We start from the raw sequence: 22317 nt of genomic DNA on the forward strand, positions 1-22317 counted from the left end.
GTCATTTCATCCTCTTTATTTCATAAAAGCATAATTAGATAAATTACATTTTCAAAACTGTAAACAGCTTTCGTATAAAGCATACATACAGGTCCCATAATTGAAATAAAATGTGACTTTGCCTTCGATATATTTTCACTCTATGACCTATTTTCTTCAACAAAAACATGTTGTCTTTAACAGCCTAAAAGAGAAGTATAATTACAGTACCCTGACCCATACCTAAAAATTAATGTAATTACCAGCAGGTATAGGAAATATCATATCTATTTGACCTTTATCGGAGTGTTCAAGGTCAAGGGCATTGAACATCTACTTTAAGTGAATCAAGTTTTATTGAGATTTTATCAATATCAATAAAAAAATCCTTAAGTCATGGTTCAGAGAAGAAATTGTTATATAGACCATAACCAGAAAAACTATCAACAGCAGGACTAACTGAAATGTTCTTGTGTAACTCTTTTAAGGACTCTTTTAGTTCTCTCTTAGTCTGAATTTCGGTTTTTGACAATGTTGTCCATCTTGTTGAAGCAGTTGGCCAAGTTCAGCTTAAGTGGAGTAGTGTTCAGGTGAGTTCCAAAGGAAAAACAGTTACCCCCGCCCCCCACCACGATAAAACTGTGATCTCCGCAGTACACACTAGTGTGGCGATGTAACATCACAATGGCATCCTTCTGTTGACACTGGAAATACACAAACACAAGAGGAAATCCTTAAAACACATTAGTATATATATATACTGCAACTACAAAACACTCAACATTATTATGTTTTACTATGTAATACATAAAACACATAATTTTTATTTCTTTCATACCTACGGATGTAATACTGGCTGTCGCCTGAAACTGTATTGCATGGCTACCCATGCAATAAAGCCTTGTTACGTCACGGCGTCAACAAAATTCTATTTCCTCAGTAAATTTTAACATTTTTTTCACAAGCTTGACTGGTTTTAATATAAAAGATGCAAACAACGAAATTTGTGTTGAAAATATCACATATTTTTTCATGTATGGAAAATTGACTTTCAGTCGTGGAGTTTTTCGAATTTATTTCAAAATGGCGGGATATTATAGTTGTAAAATTGCAATAAAACGTCGAGGTATGAAAGAAAAATACTTTTTCATAAATGGATATGAAGGATAGGTATATTCTATTATCAGGATCACAAAATAAGCCTCGGGTTTTACTACATTTTGTGACCCTCGGGTAGAATATCTCTATCCTTCATATCCACTTATGAAAGAGTCCTATAATCCTGCACCTAGCACTGGTGTTGTCAAAATACACTTACCACTTTACTTTAATATCTAAAGGTATTGCAGTTTTACTAACCTGGAGTGGGAACTCCTGACATGTAAGGGACGGTAAATGGATGAGAGCGACTCCGGGCTGTGTGTGGTTAAAATTCACTCCTCCAATCAGAACCAAGTACTCCCCTATCACATGACTTGTATGGGAATATCTGCGGTGAGAAATGTAACACTATCATTTCTAGGATCCTAACAGTAGAATCGACATTTTTCTATATAATAATACATGTAACTAAATGTGCACGTAAACCAATTTATTTTCACAGCGATTTTATTTCACCTTTCCATGCCGAACGACTTTTTCACAGCCATTCAAATTCGTGATTTTGAGGGATATGATTCTGCTGTATTTGTGCTCAGAATATTTTAACGGTTTCTCATCAAAATACATGAAATCTAATTGCTCATAAAAAACAGTTGGTTTGCAGTATAAAAGAACAAAACTGTATATATTTGACCTCATTAAAAAGATCCCATTATTTAAATTCATCTTTCTATCATAACTATGATTTATTAATCATTTACAAATTATTTTACAAAATGTACCTCAAATGACACCATAGACTTTTTAAATAATTTGATTTTTTTTTTTAATTTTACAACTGAAAATTATATAATGTAAGATATCATTTGTTTTACATTGCATATCTGGAAATAAATGATGTTTTTATCATTGCAACCCAATTCAATTTGCAGACTCCAGAAAAAAATGATAGAATGAATTTGTTACTGATATTGTTGAAGATAGGACATAAATACCTTTTTGATCTTCAAATTCCACCTACAAAAGACAATTTTTATCATCTTAAACATTTATTCACTCACCGACTTAAAAGTTTCCCTTTCAAAGTCAATGTTTTCCATTCACAGGTCTTGATGTCAAACGTGTGTACAGAGTTCAAAGGTTGAAGTACAGAATCCAGGCCTCCTGACACTAAAACCTTTTGACCCCAAGTTGTAGTAGAATGTGCTTGTCTTGCAGGAACAGATTCTGCAGAAGACACCTGAAATTGAATTGATGTCTGAATATAAAAGTTCTGCAATATGATAATTAAAAATGTATATGCTGCATCAGCAAAAATGTACAAAACAATGCATACATTCAGGTTTACCAGTATGCATATATCCATTTTTCGTATGATTGGTAAATGATAAAATGAACCTAAATAGGAAAACCATTATTAATGTTAGAAAAGCTGAAACAGCTGACTTATTAAACCTGGCCCATGTCAGCTACACCTTATAACAAGACTCATCATACATGTATGTTGTGATGGACAACAAAATCCTGTATCCAAGTAATTTTATTAAAGTTAATCTTCACGAATTAGTATCAACTGCATTTATATATATATAGGAATTTCCATTCAATTTCTAAATCCGAGAATGTTTATCTTTGTATAATTGTTTTGAAATGCAAACCATGAAAATTAGTAACCATAAAAGAAAGTTGGTTGACAGTAGGTTGCTTGCTGTTTGCAGGTGACACAAAAAAGTCAATCACGTAACACAAAGACCTTGGTCTTATATTAAACCCTCTATGAACTACTGACCTTGGTCCATCTGCCTGTAGCTGTGTCTAAGAAATATCCATCATTAAGTGCTAGTACCGTCTCAGTCCGTCCACCAAACAGGAAAATACACTCCTGACCTAGAAATTAAAATTCAAAACCTTCATCAAGAAGACATCATTACAAAACAAAATTAAAAAACATAAAAATCAAAGACCTGTTTGAGAGCAGCTTTTAAAAACCTAAGAGTTTCATCATGCAAGTACATCTTTGCACATTTTGTCTCTAAAAATTCTCAAAATCCTGTGTTTTACCAACAAAATGATTGCCCATTTCCATAACAATATATTTTCGTCCTTAAAATAATTGTCCATACTGGAAAAAAAGACTTGATATTCCAATATCTATGCAGAAATCCATGTCAGATATTAAGAAATAACAATATTTTTACACTTGTACCAAAACCTTAACCTGGTAATTAATTTTGGCCCATTGGGCTCCTAAAAATTCTCAAAATCCATCATTTTCGTTCTTTCTTTAATTAAATGATAGTCAAACCCCATCACAACAATTACAGGTATGATTTAAAAAATATATATATATTTATTTAAAATGTAATCCTATAAGATAATGGATGTATTACTTAGCGTACATTGTTAGTAGTATTACTTACCTCCCTTGTCCAGTACCAAGGCAGAGTGTCTCCATCGGGGACATGGGACATCACCACTCTCCGCCATTACACCTATGTCCACATTGAGGGGTTCGCCCTTTCCTGTACTCACAAACTCTTCGTTTTTATGAGTTTTTGTTTTAAAACGCTCTGATTTTTTCCCCTTCTTTCCTGTTTCTTTACACTTTGAATTTGCACTCTTTTTATTTTCTCCTATTTCTTTACATTGCTGATTTCCTTCCTCTATTACAGTTTTGTCATTGTCTTGTCCTGAGTCATCTGATGATGGCATATTATTGATATTTGTTGGCTTTGTCACAAGTGGATTTCTAACTTTACTATTTACTTCACACTGTCTTGAAACATTTTCTGCTAAATTATCACAGAAACAGTCACTTGGTTGCTCCATGTTTGATTTTCCCTCAATACTTTTGGAGTCATCACTTCCAATATGTCCAGTCTCCACTGCATCACTAGCTTCTGATTGGATATTATTTGACACAGAATCATAACTGTCCTGTGAATGGCCAGATGCTGAGGCATCTTTGGTTTTTGAGGAATCTGATTGGTTGATATCCAAGCCAATGAAATTCAGTCTTACAAGTTGACGGCAGAGTCTTATTGGTGATGTCCTTCCACCAATGAGAAGAATGGAATAATCTTTCAAAGCACAGATCACATGATGCATTCTGTTGACTGAAATGAATCACCAGAAAAAAGATATAGTGAAATATTGCTACAATCAAACCTGCCTTATGTGGTCAATTCACAGTCGTCCTGATGAAAATTACTGTACTAAACTAAGTGGTCATCTGTCTTTCAAGGCCAGTGTACAACTGAAATTGTCTAGAATCTATACACTTAGTAGTAACCATGTGGTTACACTTCATTGTAGTCACCAGTTTTTGTCTGTCCCTCTTGGGGCTGCTTAACACAGGTTTGACTCTAAATTTATAAGTAATATTTTGGTCCACATTTCCTTCAAAATAATCACGATCGAGATAAAAACCGAAATTTACATGAATCGTATTACAAACATACCTTCCACAGTCTTTGGATCTACCGTCGGGTAATGAATGCGAGAATCAAATGTATTTAGATCTGTAACGACAACATCTATGAGACGTCGGTGTTTGCCTCCCTGTTCTCCAAATCCTCCCACAGTCACAAAGTAACTACAGCCATTGAGAAGTGCACTGCTGTGTCCAAACCGCAGCAGAGGGTAGCCTACGGGAAGTTGCTCAATACAAACAATCGGTAGTTCTGGATCTGTGTCTTCTACATGCTGGAAACATTTCTCACTCATATCTGAAAGAAAGCAAAATACAAGTTATCATGGGTGTTTTCAAAAAACAAACATCAGACAAAATGTTATACTAGGATATCAGAGGTATTTTCAACAAAGAAACATCAGACAAAATGTTATACTAGGATATCAGAGGTATTTTCAACAAAGAAACATCAGACAAAATGTTATACTAGCATATCAGAGGTATTTTCAACAAAGAAACATCAGACAAAATGTTATACTAGCATATCAGAGGTATTTTCAACAAAGAAACATCAGACAAAATGTTATACTAGCATATCAGAGGTATTTTCAACAAAGAAACATCAGACAAAATGTTATACTAGGATATCAGAGGCATTTTCAACAAAGAAACATCAGAGAAAATGTTATACTAGGATATCATAGGAATTTTCAACAAACCAACATCAAGACAAAATGTTATACTAGGATATCATAGGCATTTTCAACAAACCAACATCAGAGAAAATGTTATACTAGGATATCATAGGAATTTTCAACAAACCAACATCAGAGAAAATGTTATACTAGGGTGTTTAGGGTTATACACAAAGAAAGTGCACCAGTATATGAACTTGTGGTGCAATATAGGAGGAAAAAGTAACTTGAACACCGCAATATACTCATGCTCTTTATCCACAGGTTTCAAGGTCTTTATAAAAGTCTTCAGTCATACAAAATATCATCTATGACCTCATCTTTTGCAAGCTTGTTACCATGTCCTAAATATCCAATATATTAACTTTGATCCAAAATCAACCCTTTGACCCTTGACCTTTAAACCTTGAAAGACACATCTATAGTTCACACATGACCCCTGACCTTTGTTTGTAGTCCACATATGACTCTGTGGTATTACCTTGTAAAAGTTTGCCACAGCGTCCTATGTAGCCACACATAATCATGTAATGGCCACACATGAGATGCCACTCCTCGTACTCATCAAACGGCTCCATCATTTCCACCAGGTGTCGCTGCGGTCCTGTCACTAGTGATGTATAGAACTGGTTCATATCGAGGGCCTCTGTTCTTTCCCAGCCCTGATATAAGAAGTCATTTATAAACATTTAATTTGAAATCCAGTAACAAATAGTGATATGTAGTCTGATTTCATCTATTGCATTTTACAATACGGATATTTATGATATTTTTAGAAATTAGAAATTTGTCTACTGAAAAAAATGATACTACGATTCATTAAATTAATTTTTAAATCCACAGCTTAGGATTTGATGCAACAAATCAGGCCTGTGGCACTTTGAACAACCAATAATAGCTCTTAAAAACTTTTGACCAAACAAAATATTTCAGAATGATTAATTTGTTTAGTGGTGTAATATCGTATCAACTGTTTTGCTTTGGTAACTAGCACATACATGTATCTTTCCTGTCCAAAATTCATACATTTTGAGATATAAAGGAACAGCATATTCTAATAATCTTCAATTTGATATTTGCCAAAGCATATTTACAGAATAAGAAAAAATTTTCATAACAATGTAAACTTTCTCGTAATGCTCACCATCTTCAGGAATCTTTCTCGTTGGGACTGTATTGTAGGAAACGCGGTAATGCATCGGAGTGGTGACCCCACTACTTGGAAGTGGCGCTGCCTGTGTGGGGAAAATAACTGGTACACATAACCTGGTATTGATGCAGCGCTAGACTGGCCACAGGTCAGTCTCAATTACCATAACCTGGTATTGATGCAGCACTAGACTGGCCACAGGTCAGTCTCAATTACCATAACCTGGTATTGATGCAGCGCTAGACTGGCCACAGGTCAGTCTCAATAACCATAACCTGGTATTGATGCAGCGCTAGACTGGCCACAGGTCAGTCTCAATAACCATAACCTGGTATTGATGCAGCACTAGACTGGCCACAGGTCAGTTTCAATAACCATAACCTGGTATTGATACAGCACTAGACCGGTCAGTTTCATGTACTAAAATTGTCTACAACAAGCTACAGTTTCACAAACATTCCTCAACTTTAAGGAATCTCTATACTTCAAATTTCCCATAGGAATGTTAACTACAGAGTTTTTCCTTAATGCATTCCTATTGACAATTTTAAGTTTAAAAATCAGGAATTTCTTTATGTTAAGGAATAATGGTTAAACTCGTGCCAGATGACTTTAAAATTCTGGTCTCAATTATATTTGATTCTAACAATATCAAACTACCATGAGGTGCAATAAGGGATAGGTGAAATAGCCTACAGAACATGATGAAGTAATAATCTATATTTGTGTACACTCTACTTACATGAATAATCCAAAGGCATCACTTGGATTTATCTGTAACACAGAAACAAAATACATAAATTATAACCAATTGAATAAGAGTATTATGTGATGTTAAATCGTGCAGTCTAATTATTATTTGAAATACAAAATGCTCTGCTAATAAAAATATAACTCAAAGCTTACCTGTTCGTACAAAACAAAAACAGCATTGGCAAACGTCTCAGAGGCCCATTTCAGGACGGCAGAGGAACTGTAAACAAAGGCATATTAATATCTTATATATAATATCTCAATAGTAATAGGTAATTAACATTAATTTATTTTTTATTTTATTTGTTTAACGTCCTATTAACAGCCAGGGTCATGTAAGGACATGCCAGGTTTGTTGGTGGAGGAAAGCTGGAGTACCCAGAGAAAAACCACTGACCAGCAGTCAGTACCTGGCAACTGCCCCACATGGGATTCAAACCTGCATTCCAGAGGTTGAGGGCTTGTGATAATATGTCGGGACATCTTAACCACTCTGTCACTGCAGCCTCAATTTCTTTTTACAAAATTAACATGAAAACAAAGGCAATCATATTATGTAATATGTAATTAGGTTAAAAGCATATATGCTAACATATAGACTATATATGGTAACATCTTTCTAGAGACATAGTACAAAATAAGGTTTAAGATATTAGTCATCTTTCAACATCATTCAAACATCAAAACTTTGATCATTTTGATAAAAAAATTATTATTACATCTATTTGTTTCCTCATTTTATAAGATATAAAATAAATACTAAGTGAAGATCTATACTGACCAGCGACGGGTCATGTAGGTGAGAACACATTCGGACAGCAGGAGAGTTGGCCGGTCAGTGTCCACTCCACAGTGGGTCAGTACGGCCTCCAGTGTGTTGAGCTGGGTCAAATCCACACCAACTAGGGTGTACCCAGGGGTGTGTATTTCTATAAAACAAAGACAATAAACTAATACTTTTCATTTAAGAAGCAACATCTCAGCTTAAAGTGTAAGAAGTGCTAGAGAAAAATACAAAGCTAGACCGAGGTTCGAATTCAAATTCATTTCATTAAAGAAGCAATATCTCAGCTAAAGTGTAAGAAGTGCTAGGGAAAAAAGACAAAGCTAGACCGAGGTTCGAATCCAAATTCATTTCATTAAAGAAGCAACATCTCAGCTTAAAGTGTAAGAAGTGCTAGAGAAAAAATTAAAGAAGCAACATCTCAGCTTAAAGTGTAAGAAGTGCTAGAGAAAAAAGACAAAGTTAGACCGAGGTTCGAATCCAAATTCTTTTCATTGAAGAAGCAACATCTCAGCTTAAAGTGTAAGAAGTGCTAGAGAAAAAAGACAAAGCTAGACCAAGGTTCGAATCCAAAACCTCTGAACTCTAGCAGCAGCAGAGGGCTGGGGGGAAAAGTTATCAATTCAATCTCATAGTAACCTCATATTTATGTTCCCCTGATTACAGTATCAGCTTATGTTCAGGGTTAGACAAGTTGTAAGAAATCCACAAAAAGATCATACAGAATGTTATCACTATAAACATCAGGAGCACATACCTATGAGAGGGTTCTGATCTGGCTTTTGCTGATGCAGGCCTGGAATCAGATTGCCCAGGACACCCTTGGCTTTGATGATGGCACATTTTCTTTTTACAACTTCAGGGAAATCCACCTGTTTTAATAGATTAAAAAAACACATTTATTTCCAAGAACTGGATGAAAGGTTACATTAAATGTTTAGTTTTAAAGTGAAAAAAAATTAATGTATTAAAAGACTTTTTTTGTTTCCATATTTCAAACTATTAAAACCAAAAATCATCAAGTTACTGAAATTAACCGTTCATTTACAACATTACAATCTACAAACTTGTTAGTATTGTTTTTGTTGGTTTTTCATACCTCATAAAATGAGACATTTTCTAATCCCTCTGCTGCTTTAAGACGAAAGTATGCTGAATCAAAGCCGGCTCCAAGGGAGACAATCTGCTTTGGTCCTGGTTGTGAGGCTAGAAATGACTTAAGGATATAGTCAATGGTTACAGCCCTTATATAGTAGCCCCTGAAGCAGAAATTTTAATATATCAACTTTTTATCTGATTTTCAATGTTAAAGAAACTCTTTTTCACATTTACTAATTCCAATTTTTTCCAAAATAATATTATTAAATAAAACCATTCTTAGAAGGGCTCTCACACATAGGGTTTCTACATGTGTATTAATGACTATAGGGTTTCTACCTGTGTATTAATGACTGTAGGGATTCTACCTGTGTACTAATGACTATCTGGTTTCTACCTGTGTATTAATGACTATAGGGTTTCTACCTGTGTATTAATGACTGTAGGGTTTCTACCTGTGTATTAATGACTATAGGGTTTCTACCTGTGTATTTAATGACTATAGGGGTTTTACCTGTGTATTAATGACTATATGGTTTCTACCTGTGTATTAATGACTATAGGGTTTCTACCTGTGTATTAATGACTATAGGGTTTCTACCTGTGTATTAATGACTGTAGGGTTTCTACCTGTGTATTAATGACTGTAGGGTTTCTACCTGTGTATTAATGACTGTAGGGTTTCTACCTGTGTATTAATGACTATAGGGTTTCTACCTGTGTATTAATGACTGTAGGGTTTCTACCTGTGTATTAATGACTATAGGGTTTCTACCTGTGTATTAATGACTGTAGGGTTTCTACCTGTGTATTAATGACTATAGGGTTTCTACCTGTGTATTAATGACTATAGGGTTTTTACCTGTGTATTAATGACTATATGGTTTCTACCTGTGTATTAATGACTATAGGGTTTCTACCTGTGTATTAATGACTATAGGGTTTCTACCTGTGTATTAATGACTATAGGGTTTCTACCTGTGTATTAATGACTAAAGGGTTTCTACCTGTGTATTAATGACTATAGGGGTTTTACCTGTGTATTAATGACTATAGGGTTTCTACCTGTGTATTAATGACTATCTGGTTTCTACCTGTGTATTAATGACTATAGGGGTTTTACCTGTGTATTAATGACTATAGGGGTTTTACCTGTGTATTAATGACTATAGGGTTTCTACCTGTGTATTAATGACTATAGGGTTTCTACCTGTGTATTAATGACTATAGGGGTTTTACCTGTGTATTAATGACTATACGGTTTCTACCTGTGTATTAATGACTATAGGGTTTCTATCTGTGTATTAATGACTATAGTATAAGGTTTCTACCTGTGTATTAGTGGAGCTCTTCTTGTGACTTTAGACACAAATTCCTGTAGGAAGACATCATCAAAGTAGCCAACTGCAGCCATAGAACATTTACTCACTATGGAGTTGTCGTTAGTTCCTTGAACCTGTGGAATAAGAATCTTATTTTCAACACGACAAGATTTGAAATTTTCTGTACTAGCTTGATTAAATGTGTTATCGGGATACTCTTTAAAATTACTGTACTGTTTTAATTTACACATATACAAGAACAACACAATAAATATACTGGTCCAATATAATATATATTGTTTATGTTTTCAAGCACACGGCACCGTCAGCAGTGACGTCACTAAATCTTCGCCAAAGATGATGGCACCAATTCATACGTATTTTTGAGAACATGGCATATATTGCCAAGTTTTCTCTGCATCTGATAAAAACAAGATTGAAGTAAATTGAACTATTCCAATTGGATTATTTTGAATTTTTTTTAACTATTGATAGTATGTACATGTCAATGAAATATATTTTATGTTAATCTCGTAGAAAAATATAGACAATATAAAGTTATGATGTTATAATCTTTTACATGTAGCTGCGCTCTTCTGAAGCTTTGCCTTAAATTCATATTAATTTAATTAGTAAAGGAAAATGCACATCTGGTTTTGGACAGGATGATAGACAAATTGCTCATTTTCAAGATAGAATATTGTAGTAATTGAAATGGCAGCAAAAAAAAACATATAAATGACACAAAAAAAGCCTCATGTCTGTTTAAGACTGTTCTAATATGATCAATTTACCAGTCCATTGCCATGACACGTTTACTGGATCGATTAGTTAGACAATACAAAAACAAATTATCTAAAATAAAACCAACAGCAGTTTCTCGTCGACTTTTACACGTCTTTTGCTTTTTATCATCTTTCTTTGGTTCTTCAGCCATATTTCAGTCGTCGATTTTCTCGAATACTTAAGAAATTACTGTTGAACACACCAATCTTCTTCAAGTTATTTTTCCCATGGACGCGGCCATCTTTAATAAAATTACCAACGTCCTATAAACGCTTAAATTGGAAGCATTTCATCTGAAGCGTTTTAAAGACCAAGGACACCAGAAATTAAACAATATGGCGCCACATCAGAAATGAAAAGTTGATTTGAGTAATTGTAATGTTGATATAACCCTTCACAATGGCTATGAATCCCGTGAAATTGGATCAGCAAACAATTCAGGATGTCAGGAATTTGTTATGGGGATCGGCTTTGAAAGACGAAATATTTACGAGATGGACACAAGGTAACATCGGTGCTCTACAGTACAGCATCTCATGATCAGCAGCTGATAAAAATGATTCAACCGAGTTTACCGTCAGAAAGAAGATTTAAAACAATGAATGATATATCTATCATTTTTGTTGATAGATTTAGAGTGCACACATATCAGATCTAGACCTAGATACAATATGAAATTTGAATTGAATTTTATTTTTGTTTTGAAAAAATGACGGTGTTTTCAACGCGTTTCATTTGTAATAGGAGCGTGTCGGTGTGGTTTGAACATAGTGTTAAAAACGGTCTCTGTCACTCAGATTACGGAGCATGCTTCTTTAGCTCAGTCGATAGAGTCGTAAATTTTCACGCTGGAGACCCCGGTTGATTCCTGCATGGTCGCCCCGGGACACTCGATAAGAATGTGCATTTTCCCTGTTCTTCTACATAGTTTCATTATTGTTATTACATACCATGTCACTTTTCGAGTTAATGGAAAAGTTTATCTATAATATTGTGACACTTTGTGCCTGACACTTCCTAATTTTACTTTCAGGTTAATTTTCATCCTAAATTATATGTTATGTATCAGTGATTTTTCTCCTTATATAACTGGAGTCGGTAAACCACCCCATTCCCAATGCCAAACCCCACTATTTTTTTCCCAATTACAATGAAAAATTCCCAAACCAAATAAATCCCGAAAATCTCTCCTCTCGTTTAATCTAAAAACAAACCACTCTCAAACTGTTGTTATGGTCGTCACCTTTTGATAAATTGACACAATTTACTGTTTTACAGTATTTAATCACCTATAATACCATGTTCATTGAAGTGTAACTTTTTCCCAAAACTGCTCTTTTTGCGATTAAAAATTTCCAATTTGTTACAAAAACATTTTCCCCAAAATACCCTGAAAAATCACTGTGTATAATTTAAGTGTTGTCTTAATATTCTTTTTCTGTTTACAGGATTTTCATTTAGTGAAGATGAACCAACAGCGTTGGTACAACATGAAGGGGGTCCATGTGCAATTATCGCCCCTGTACAGGCCTATGTATTGAGGGCTGCTCTTTTTAAAGACAACCCACCTGAAGATATATCTGCAGTCACAGGTAAAATGGCCTCAACAAGAGGACAAACTAGAGGTTTAACTTGCATTGGGTCATTTCTTCCATCCATCTGTATATGCATATTATGCATTCCTACAGCATAACATATTCATATCCGGTACACTTATTATGATTAGCTATATTTTATGTAACAGGGTGCAGGATTTACAATAAATTTAATACCTGCCTCTGCCAGGGATCGAACCCGGGACCTCTGGGTTACTAGTCTGACGCTCAACCGATCGAGCTAAAGAGAAGTTCTCTCTAGCCGAGCGATATATTGCGGCTAGTATTGACCAGGGTTACATACTCCCCCTCCAGGGATGAACTCGTCTGCGAGTTTCCAGGGGTCACAACGATTCCTTCGCAGGTATCGTGAAGTATCATTCCCGAGTCCCTACATGGGCGCCAATGTAACAGGGTGCAGGATTTACAATAAATTTAATACCTGCCTCTGCCAGGGATCGAACCCGGGACCTCTGGATTACTAGTCTGACGCTCAACCGATCGAGCTAAAGAGAAGTTCTCTCTAGCCGAGCGATATATTGCGGCTAGTATTGACCAGGGTTACATTTAGGTTCATGCACATCTGACAACCAAATGAGTGACCAAGCTATGGATAATAAATGTATATGGTCCACCTGGGTGAGACAGTATGTCACATATCATAACCATGTCACTATAAATTATAGTGACCTACATTTTGACCTTTATATCATATTGTCTATTTTATAACTGGTTTTGTAGAGGAGGAAGCTAAGGAACTGTTGTGTGCAGCTCTCACACAAATTCTTATAGATGTAGCCTCTAGTACCTACAGAGTTGTCTCCCTTGACAACTCCTCTTCTGAACAAAACACATCAAATACTCAGGAAGCGTCGACGTCTGATGCTGCAGCAACTGAGGAGGCAGAGGATGGAGAAAGGAGTCCTAAACGTCCACGCCTGGATGAGGACCTTTTCCATTCAAGACTTAGGTAGACCTATTTTTCATTACATTCATCTTGTTGTATATGGTGTTACAATATGAAATTTATATAATTCAGAGAAAATTGTTTGCTAGATATCAATACACAGTAGCTGAGATTATTCAGAGGTAAAGATTTACATTATGTTGCACCAAAAATAAATATGTGTAGAATGTCTTTATTAAGCAATTTTCTGGTAATACTGGCACAAACTAGAGGTATAATTATCATGCTAATTGTTTTGGTGAATTGATATAGAAAATGGTTTATCATCTCATTTAACCCCGAAGACAAAAAGTTTAAACTTCAAAATTCTAAGTCTATTATATGTAGAGCACATTATGAAATTTCCTTTTAAATGAATGAAGTGATGGCTTTGTTTGTTTTAGATGTACTGAGTGTGAAGACGAAGAAGCTCTCAGGACCTGTATAAAATCTAGCATTCCAGATTTTACAAATGAATTTGGTGTTTTATTACATTTATACTCTGTAGTTTTAACTAAGGTGAGTGGCTAATTAATATATCTTCAAAACAACCATAAACATAATAAAAACAATTTTCCAATAAAAAAGAGTTCAAGCATCTATGGACAAGATTTATTGTGAAATTTTCCAATCAAAGTGTAATATGAACTTGTTTGACAGCAAAGTTAAGTAAGAAGGTCAAATTAATCAATCTTTTCTCTATTTATTTGTTTTGAATTTATGCTATCATAACAAAACAATAAAATTTTCTATAATAAACTTGTTAGTTAGCTATCAAGAGAAGATAATCTATGCAAAAAAAAAACTCAATACTACTTCATATATTGTAATTATCTCCCCTTTAAACAATACTGCTACCCACCAGATATGTAGTTATCTCCCCTTTCTGCTTTGACGGAATATGAAGATCTCTAATATTATAATTTTGAGAATTTCTATTTAATACATCATCCTTGGACGTGACTGAGCACAACACTATCTTATTGATATAACTTTTGGTGAAATAATTTCAGGGAATAGAACAAATAAAAAATGAGGTTGAGGACCCAGGGGAATCTCTCATAGATTGTATCCATGGACACGGAAGGTAACGTATTGGAGGATTAACATAATCATTATATGTACATAATGGATGAAGGAAATTTGAGATAGGATATTTCATTAATTTTATCAATTTAAACTTAGTAAACTATAAATAGCTGGGGAACTGGTCATAAAAATTGGTAATTATTTATTTTCTCTGATGTAAAACTAAGGCAGTTGTTCTCTTTATTCCCTCATACGACTTTCTAGATAATGAAGTATTTTTCTTATAAATTTCTTCCTTGCATGTATTTCATATATAGCAGATCAACACGCAAGGTAGATTTTAAAAAGCGGTATTTGACTTTTTGGATTTGATGATGTATAATGCCCTTTGTTTTACAGCCAAAGTCTGATTAACCTGTTCCTGAGTGGTAAGGCTGTGACCAATGTGTGGGACAATGACAAAGAAGTCTGTGGTCTCAGTAAGTCTTTATGTATAGAGAAAGCAAACGTCATAGTCTAGATTAAACAGGAGCAAAGGTTTACATTCAGAAACTCATAATATGGTGTTAAGAGAATTGATTAATAGAATCTTTCAACCCTTTGGGGTGATACAGGAGAATCTCAACCCGAGGAGCAAGATTCTTTAAAAGTTGTCAAATACGAGGCTCTGAATCTTATCTAAAGGGTTGAGATGTCTTGTCTCACTCCAAAGAGGAATGATTCTTTGTCTCTTACCCAAAAAGAGCAAGTGAAAAGATCTTGTGTAACTTGTCTTTACCCTAGGGTAAGATTGAAAAAATCTCACCCTGGTAAAAATTGTGGATATATCGCTGTCCGGGTTAAGAGAATAAGGTGTTCTGGCCATGGGACAGTTAGCATTTTCAGTTTCATTGTGAAAATTTTTACCCATGACACTAAAGGCTATACAGTATTCTCCTGGCTTACAATATCTCAATATCTTATATCCAAGGATGGATGATATGTCAATTACATATACCAAAAGTGATCACCTTGGACTTTTAAATAAAAGAAATGCATCTTGTTGAGGTCAATTTACATTCATTCGGGATCTATGACTCCTCAACGTTCCTTGTACATGTAAGAAAAAAAATGTCACATTTGGTTTTTTGATTGAATATTTCAGAGCTACATGGTATACCACGACAAGCAACAATAGGATTCCTAACATTACTAGAACACATGCGATATTGTGAGGTGAGTTAATTTGTCTTCAGATATATCGACAGCCATAGTAGGAATAGGTTGTTTCCATGATCTATGAAACCACATTGTCATAGGCCTATAATATTGCTCAAACAGAGCGGGACACGCACAGTACATTTTGCATTTTCTTACAATCATTTTTATTTGATTTTACATAGAGTTAAGAAGCATGTTTTTAACGTAAACCATCTTCAAAAAGTGTTGTGTGTCCCACTGACTTGCAATGTTATAAAACAGGTGCGTCCTTCTCGAGATTTCATGCGTACTACACAACAGGACATGCATGTAGATCGATTCACTGTATCTACATGGTTTGATATTTATGTATTGTACAGCATTTTTACAAGTTGTAACTTTTATTTAATCTTCATACGTTTTGCTGCTACAGAAGCTTAAGGAGTTTTTGATATGGGAGAAAACCTCCCATCCAGGAAAACCTATTAGATGAAACAGATGAAAACATCCTATATGAATTCTCTGGTACTTCTTTCTCAGTTAGCAAAAGTAATTATTGACATAATTTTGTCACCTTTGTGGAAAAAATACAAATAATATCAACATAAGACTTATTTACATTCATTCTAAAATAATCTACCTCAAACCAACATATGTAAAGGTACCACAAACAACATTATGAAGTATAATGAAATACTGTGTCTCTTACAGTAGGTAATTGTTTGTCAAATTGGTGTGTTATACAGGTAGGTTGGTACCTGAAGAATCCTCGTTATCCAATATGGCTACTCGGGAGTGAGACTCACCTTACTGTGCTGTTTTCAAAGGTTGGTATATACTGTTTAAAACTGTTTAGTTGTTTACATCATTTACTTGAAAATAATTGTTTAATCAATAAAAGGCACTTTGTTTTGATATATAAAATAAAGGCTATGATTTCAGAGTGGTATCCTGACATATCACCACAAGCCTTCCTCTTCCAAGTTTCAAGTTCTAATCGATCCCATGTGTGGAAGTTGCCAGGTACTGACTGCTGGTCAGTGACTTATTGCAGGTACTCTGGCTTCCTCCACCAACAAACCTGCCACATGTTACGAAAGCTATGTTATTATGCTAACCTAACAATATTTTTGAATTTTGTTTGTAGGAGGAGAATCTAGTGGTGCGAGAATCCCCTCATCTTAATGCTAAACAGATATTCCAGTCATTTGATCCAGAAGGTACTAAAATCATAGTTAATTTTTAACAAGTTTTTATTTTCGCCTGTGTTGACTAGAGAGTTTGTGGAATTTTTTTTGCTCATTTTTTTCTTACTGCACATTGAAAGGTAGTTATGCTCAATTGAAAATATTTTTTTATTCATAAACTTCTCCAAAAGAATTGACAACGGTTCGAAGATTTCCAGAAAAGATCAATGTAACAAAAAATACTTTCATTCAGCAAGCAGTCTAACTGTTTAACGGTTTGAATTTGGATCTGAAATAGTTATGAATATATTTAGTATAGTAATTTTGATCTGAAGTATTTTTCTTTTTCTTGTCAATCATTTTCTGTATGTCTTTTACAGGAAATGGATTCATATCTACCATTCAGCTGGCAGACCTTATGAGTGCCTTAAATTTGGTGTCAGAGAAAGAATAGTGAGTTGAAATTTTACTTTGACTTTTAACTTGAGCAATACCTGGTAATTTTGTGTTGTACAAACACATTATCTGCTACTTTCTTAATCGATGTAATACTTTTATGAGACAATGATATATGACCTGGTATTTTTGTATTTACATACAAATACTTTAATTTAGTCCATTTCTTAACAATTTTATGTGGGCAATGATCAGATGTTAATAGCAGCTGTAATATTTCTTTATTAGTGTCGACATTATGACGACTAAGTTGGATGCCGAGAGCCTGGGTATAATTACCATGCATTGTTTCATGGAAGAGTTCTATCCAGGGGAGAGCACTACCGACACTCCTAGATCCTTCACTTTGTATCATTACAATGGACTTGCTAGATCATGCATAGAAAACAAGGTAAGAAGACTTTCTCCACACCCTTCTGATTCACGGTATAATCCATTGGCTCTTTTGTTTTCACTGATAATGTTGGTAGTTGTGATACGATAGACCATTTTTTGTGGGTGTTTATCCTGCATGTTTTTTGGGGCACTGACAATACAACTCTGTGTGTATCTTCATTTAATTATGTCAGGGTATATTTTCTTCTGTCTTTTAATATGTCTTAAAAATGTCTAAGATGAAAGTAAAAATTGGTAATTTTGACATTTGGTATGAACTTATGCACTAATTGAAAATTCTGGTGCTTTCACTGTTGTAAATTATTATCTTTCTCTTTGAACAATTTGATTTAAATATTTGGAACTTATTTTCTTAGTCCCCTTTTAAACCAGAGATTTCATTGATCTCATCAAATCACCTTCTTAGCAATCAAATTCACTTATATAGCGATCATTTTCAGATAGTATGGATAATGATGTTGGATTTTATTTGAAAAAAAAAAACTTTTTGGTTTTCAGGTGCGTTATCAAAGCGGTAAGGCTACAATTCCAGAGGAACTTGATGTCCAGATCATCACAGATGTTTCTACCATGAAAATGTGCTTGGAGACAAAATGGCCGACAATCGAAGTTACTTGGAACTCCAATCACATACCATCTCTTAACTAAGGGATGCTTTGGTGCTTATTTCTTAAAGATGCTCCACCGCCAACAGAGCATAAATGACATTCATAATTTGAACAATAATTGGTGTTTAATCATGTATATATATGTCTAATTGACACAAAAAATAAAATTATTTATTTTGCCTTTGGTGCATACGTAATCAGCACTTCATTCCATATAGGATATAGTGCCACGGAATTTTTTCGGGATGCAATTAATTATTTTTATATTTTTAACTTGAAGTAAAATTAGAAGCTCAAACTTTTCAATGGTGGTGATGGTTTAAAGTACGTAACTTTTCTAACTGAAGAAAAATACTAAATCGTCAGCTGCTGTTTTTGATAGTAAGAAAATACCATTTGTCAGCGGTGGAGCATCTTTAACCACTTGGTTAATGGTTAAATTTATTAATATTGGTCAAACTCATCAGTGTCTGGAGGTACTTTGTTACCAGCAGATACATATTGCATGTATGTTCCTAAAGGGGAAGGGCGTCGTACAAGGGGATGTTATAACCGCACCAGTCTTTGTTGTATTGGGGCTTATGGGGAGGACCATTTCTGTTTAATTGATTTATTGCAATAATGATATAATTGTCTTGAGATCAAATCTTCAACAGTTGTGATTTCTAAACTGGGATCTCTTTGTAGGGATGTAATTAAAGATTGTTTTATGTTCTGACAAAAGTACTTGCTGTCCAATGTATAAACAGAAGAAAGATATATGCTTTGATAGGTTGTAGTTTTTTACCCGGTTTGATGTTAGACAGAATTATGTGTTAAATGAGAATTGAATTGCCAAAGTTGTATATCATATTTATTTTAATGGAATTTCCAATTTCTCTATTTCCATCTTTTCCATCACTGCCCAACACATCATTTTCTGTATGCCTTGAATTATTCTTGAAATAAAGTCACTTAAGTGGGAAATGGGTGGACTGCTCCCTTTCCTATTTTAACCTTTTAACACCTTTAAAATTGCTGAACATGAATCAAATTTTAATCCAAATAGGGTTGAATGTATTCTAGCTCCTTTTCCTGGTTATTTCAGTGAGATATCAATATACACTGGTGAGAGTTAAGCTAGCACAAGGAGACAAATTATATTATTGCCTCCCCAATACAATAACTTCCTACGTATATACATCTTATACATAGCATGCTGTTTTCTATGATATAATCAATTGCCTAGACACACAGCCAAATATAATAAAATTAGAACCTATAATTTTAATAAGGATGTAAAAATTAATAGCCAGTAAACTTACCATCAGTCTATTGATTTTAATCATTCACCCCTGAAAATTCATAATGGAATGGTCTAGTCTTTGATTTAGAAGAGTCTAAATGTGTCTTCAGAGCTGAGCCAGGTAAAGATGGTTTGGTGGTTATACACTACATAGCAGTGTTTCTATATTTCATATAAGCTATATATTCTCCTTTGGGCAATGTTTTGTTCAATACTGCATGCATGAAATTTCTTGACTTACTGTATTTTTGCTGTCGATGATATAAGAAAATGAGGAGTGTCCTTTGATACCATACAAGGGGCCAAGTTTTTTTTAATTTATTTATTTTTTATTTATTTCACTAAGAAACAGTTGTGATGACTGTTGCAAGTTCAACTGTAGCTGCTTATTTGTGGGACATGAATATGGCCATTAATATTGTTCTGTGAAATAATAGAAAATGAAGAAAAAAAAAGATAAATGCTCATATAGCTAGATAATCAAACTTTGTAAGCTAAAATTTAATTTTTCATTTTTGTTGTTTAAAGTTTTTGACTCAAGAAAATAAATTACCACACAGTAAAGTGGCAGTGTTAAGATGCCGACATATACAAGCCCTCACTCTGGGTGCGGTTCGAATCATGTGGGCAGTTGCATACTGACAGTTTTTTACTCGGCTTTTTGACTCAAGGCAGTCTAATACCCGTGTTAATTTGACTCAAGAAAACCAATTACCACACAGTATTTAGATAAAGATATTGACAAATTTACCGATACACATGTTAGGTGTGCTTTGACCAAGCATGACAATTGTCAAGTTGTTTGTTAAGTCGTTAATTGAAACTTTTCTTAAAGAAAAAGATATTACCAAAAACATAAGTAAGCCTTCGTGCATGGTTCTTATTTTAATTATTTTGATTTTTTTTACATCCATGTTACTCAATAAATTATGAGATTTTCTTTATAAGAAAAATGCGTTTTATTTCAATTTTGAAACACTAAACCTCATACATCAAACCTGAAACTGATTAAAGAGGGACAGCAAAATATATTTGTATGAACTCCTAAAAAGTACCAGAAAAGTGCAATGTAAACCGTGTGACCAGAAGAAGCAAACAAAACCACTACAATGGCATATGACAGAGAAAGGGCCCAGTCAGGCAGATACTTGTTCTGGGCGACTGTTGGGATTTCGAAACAATGGAGGCAAAAGTAAACAATATTAAAATAATCAGCAAAGACGATTTTGAAAGGAAAATAAACAAAACTTAAATAGAAGACAATTGTATGAAAATTGGGAAGGCAAAGATTAAGGCGAAAATGGGTAAAATATTAAGGATATTGACTCGTGAGGAGTGAAGACAACTAGTTCAGAGGCAATTTCATGCAATGGAAAGACAGACACGATCAGTTAGCGCTGCGAAAAATGTTTCCAAGGAAGTTACTAAATTAGGAATAAACTCATCTTTGGTGACTGAGAGGCTACCATTCCATTCTACGACGTACAGTATTGCCGACTCCATCCAACTTGGCAACGTTAGGGATGAATTAGTGCATACCCATTCTCTTTGCTCAGTAGCTCTAGCAGAAGTAAGGTACACCTGGTCTCACGGCAATGCACCGTAGTTTCAGACGACCATGAAAAGCAAAAGAAGGAACCCATTTCATGCAATCGAAGAACATCCAAGATCAGTTAGAGCTGCGAGCATGTTTTCAAGGAAGTTGCTTAATTGGGAATAAGCTCGTCTTTGGTGCCTTAGATGTTACAATTCCAGCTGAAGTCTGTCTACGACGCACAGTATTGCTGACTCCATCTAACTTGGCAACGTTAGGGATGAATTAGAGTAACCCTTTCTCCTTGCTCAGTGGCTCTAGCAGAAGGAAGGTACACCTGGTCTCACGACATTGCTCTGTAGTTTCAGAAAACCATGAAAAGCAATAGATGGAAACCCATACGACTTGAATATCAGTTACGGCCGGAGAGCAGTGAGGTAAATGCAGTGGAATACTGGCTAAAGCAAGATATTGGCAGTTGGAGCAAATTAAAATATATACACTGTTTCTCCCTCTTGGATCCACCTGATGACAGGACATGATCAACACCATCCAAAATGTAAAGGTAGTTAATGTGAAATGTGATTACTTTAGAAAGTTTACTATTTCACTAAATCAAAGGCAATATATCGTCTTTCGGTCTTTATCATCCAAGCGGGCTGTGCCGGTGGAGCGTTCCGTGGGAGTACCGTGGTATCAATGATGTCTACGAGTGAAAACAGACCCACGTACAGGAGAATTGGTACCAGCCTGTCAGTAGTGAGAGTAGAAGGAAGAACTAAGACAAACAGTAGACAGTGTAACATCGGATTTATGAGCCAAGAAATGCAGCCTAGACTTGGTGAAGTAATATCTGCATAAATGGATGTGAGTCTTGTTTACTGACACCATGTTAGTCCGCGCGGGAAATTTGATATTGTTGTTGAATGAACCAGTTTGGTTATGAAACTTATAAAAAAAATCTTGAAAGGTCTAGATAATTGAAAGGAAACTGAATAGCTATCGAAAAACATTGAAATTTT

At 34.7% G+C, this 22317-nt stretch overlaps 2 protein-coding genes across 2 annotated transcripts in view; one reads left to right on the forward strand and one right to left on the reverse strand.

Moving 5' to 3' along the window:
• On the reverse strand, positions 1 to 11327 carry LOC138314309 (tRNA wybutosine-synthesizing protein 4-like). The gene is made up of 15 exons (XM_069254592.1): positions 11166 to 11327; positions 10304 to 10428; positions 8974 to 9133; positions 8632 to 8746; positions 7872 to 8019; positions 7244 to 7310; positions 7080 to 7111; positions 6332 to 6422; positions 5669 to 5849; positions 4542 to 4808; positions 3501 to 4196; positions 2870 to 2967; positions 2142 to 2320; positions 1339 to 1468; positions 1 to 683 (listed from the first exon to the last, which is right to left on the reverse strand). The coding sequence occupies exons 1-15, from the start codon at positions 11229 to 11231 to the stop codon at positions 486 to 488; spliced, it is 2553 nt and encodes an 850-aa protein (XP_069110693.1). The 5' UTR covers positions 11232 to 11327; the 3' UTR covers positions 1 to 485.
• Positions 11328 to 11390: 63 nt separating this feature from the next.
• LOC138314329 (ubiquitin carboxyl-terminal hydrolase MINDY-3-like) overlaps positions 11391 to 22317 on the forward strand; it is a 350037-nt gene continuing 339110 nt past the window's right edge. Inside the window, exons 1-12 of the mRNA XM_069254611.1 lie at positions 11391 to 11585; positions 12529 to 12672; positions 13417 to 13645; positions 14026 to 14140; positions 14635 to 14708; positions 15050 to 15129; positions 15795 to 15865; positions 16576 to 16656; positions 16977 to 17049; positions 17397 to 17469; positions 17701 to 17863; positions 18367 to 20325. Coding sequence (XP_069110712.1) covers positions 11480 to 11585; positions 12529 to 12672; positions 13417 to 13645; positions 14026 to 14140; positions 14635 to 14708; positions 15050 to 15129; positions 15795 to 15865; positions 16576 to 16656; positions 16977 to 17049; positions 17397 to 17469; positions 17701 to 17863; positions 18367 to 18516 — 1359 coding nt within the window. The 5' untranslated portion in view covers positions 11391 to 11479 and the 3' untranslated portion in view covers positions 18517 to 20325. The remainder of the gene's footprint in view (positions 11586 to 12528; positions 12673 to 13416; positions 13646 to 14025; positions 14141 to 14634; positions 14709 to 15049; positions 15130 to 15794; positions 15866 to 16575; positions 16657 to 16976; positions 17050 to 17396; positions 17470 to 17700; positions 17864 to 18366; positions 20326 to 22317) is intronic.

Source organism: Argopecten irradians, chromosome 2, assembly GCF_041381155.1.
Source record: "Argopecten irradians isolate NY chromosome 2, Ai_NY, whole genome shotgun sequence".
In the NCBI taxonomy this organism is placed as follows: Eukaryota; Metazoa; Mollusca; class Bivalvia; order Pectinida; family Pectinidae; genus Argopecten; species Argopecten irradians.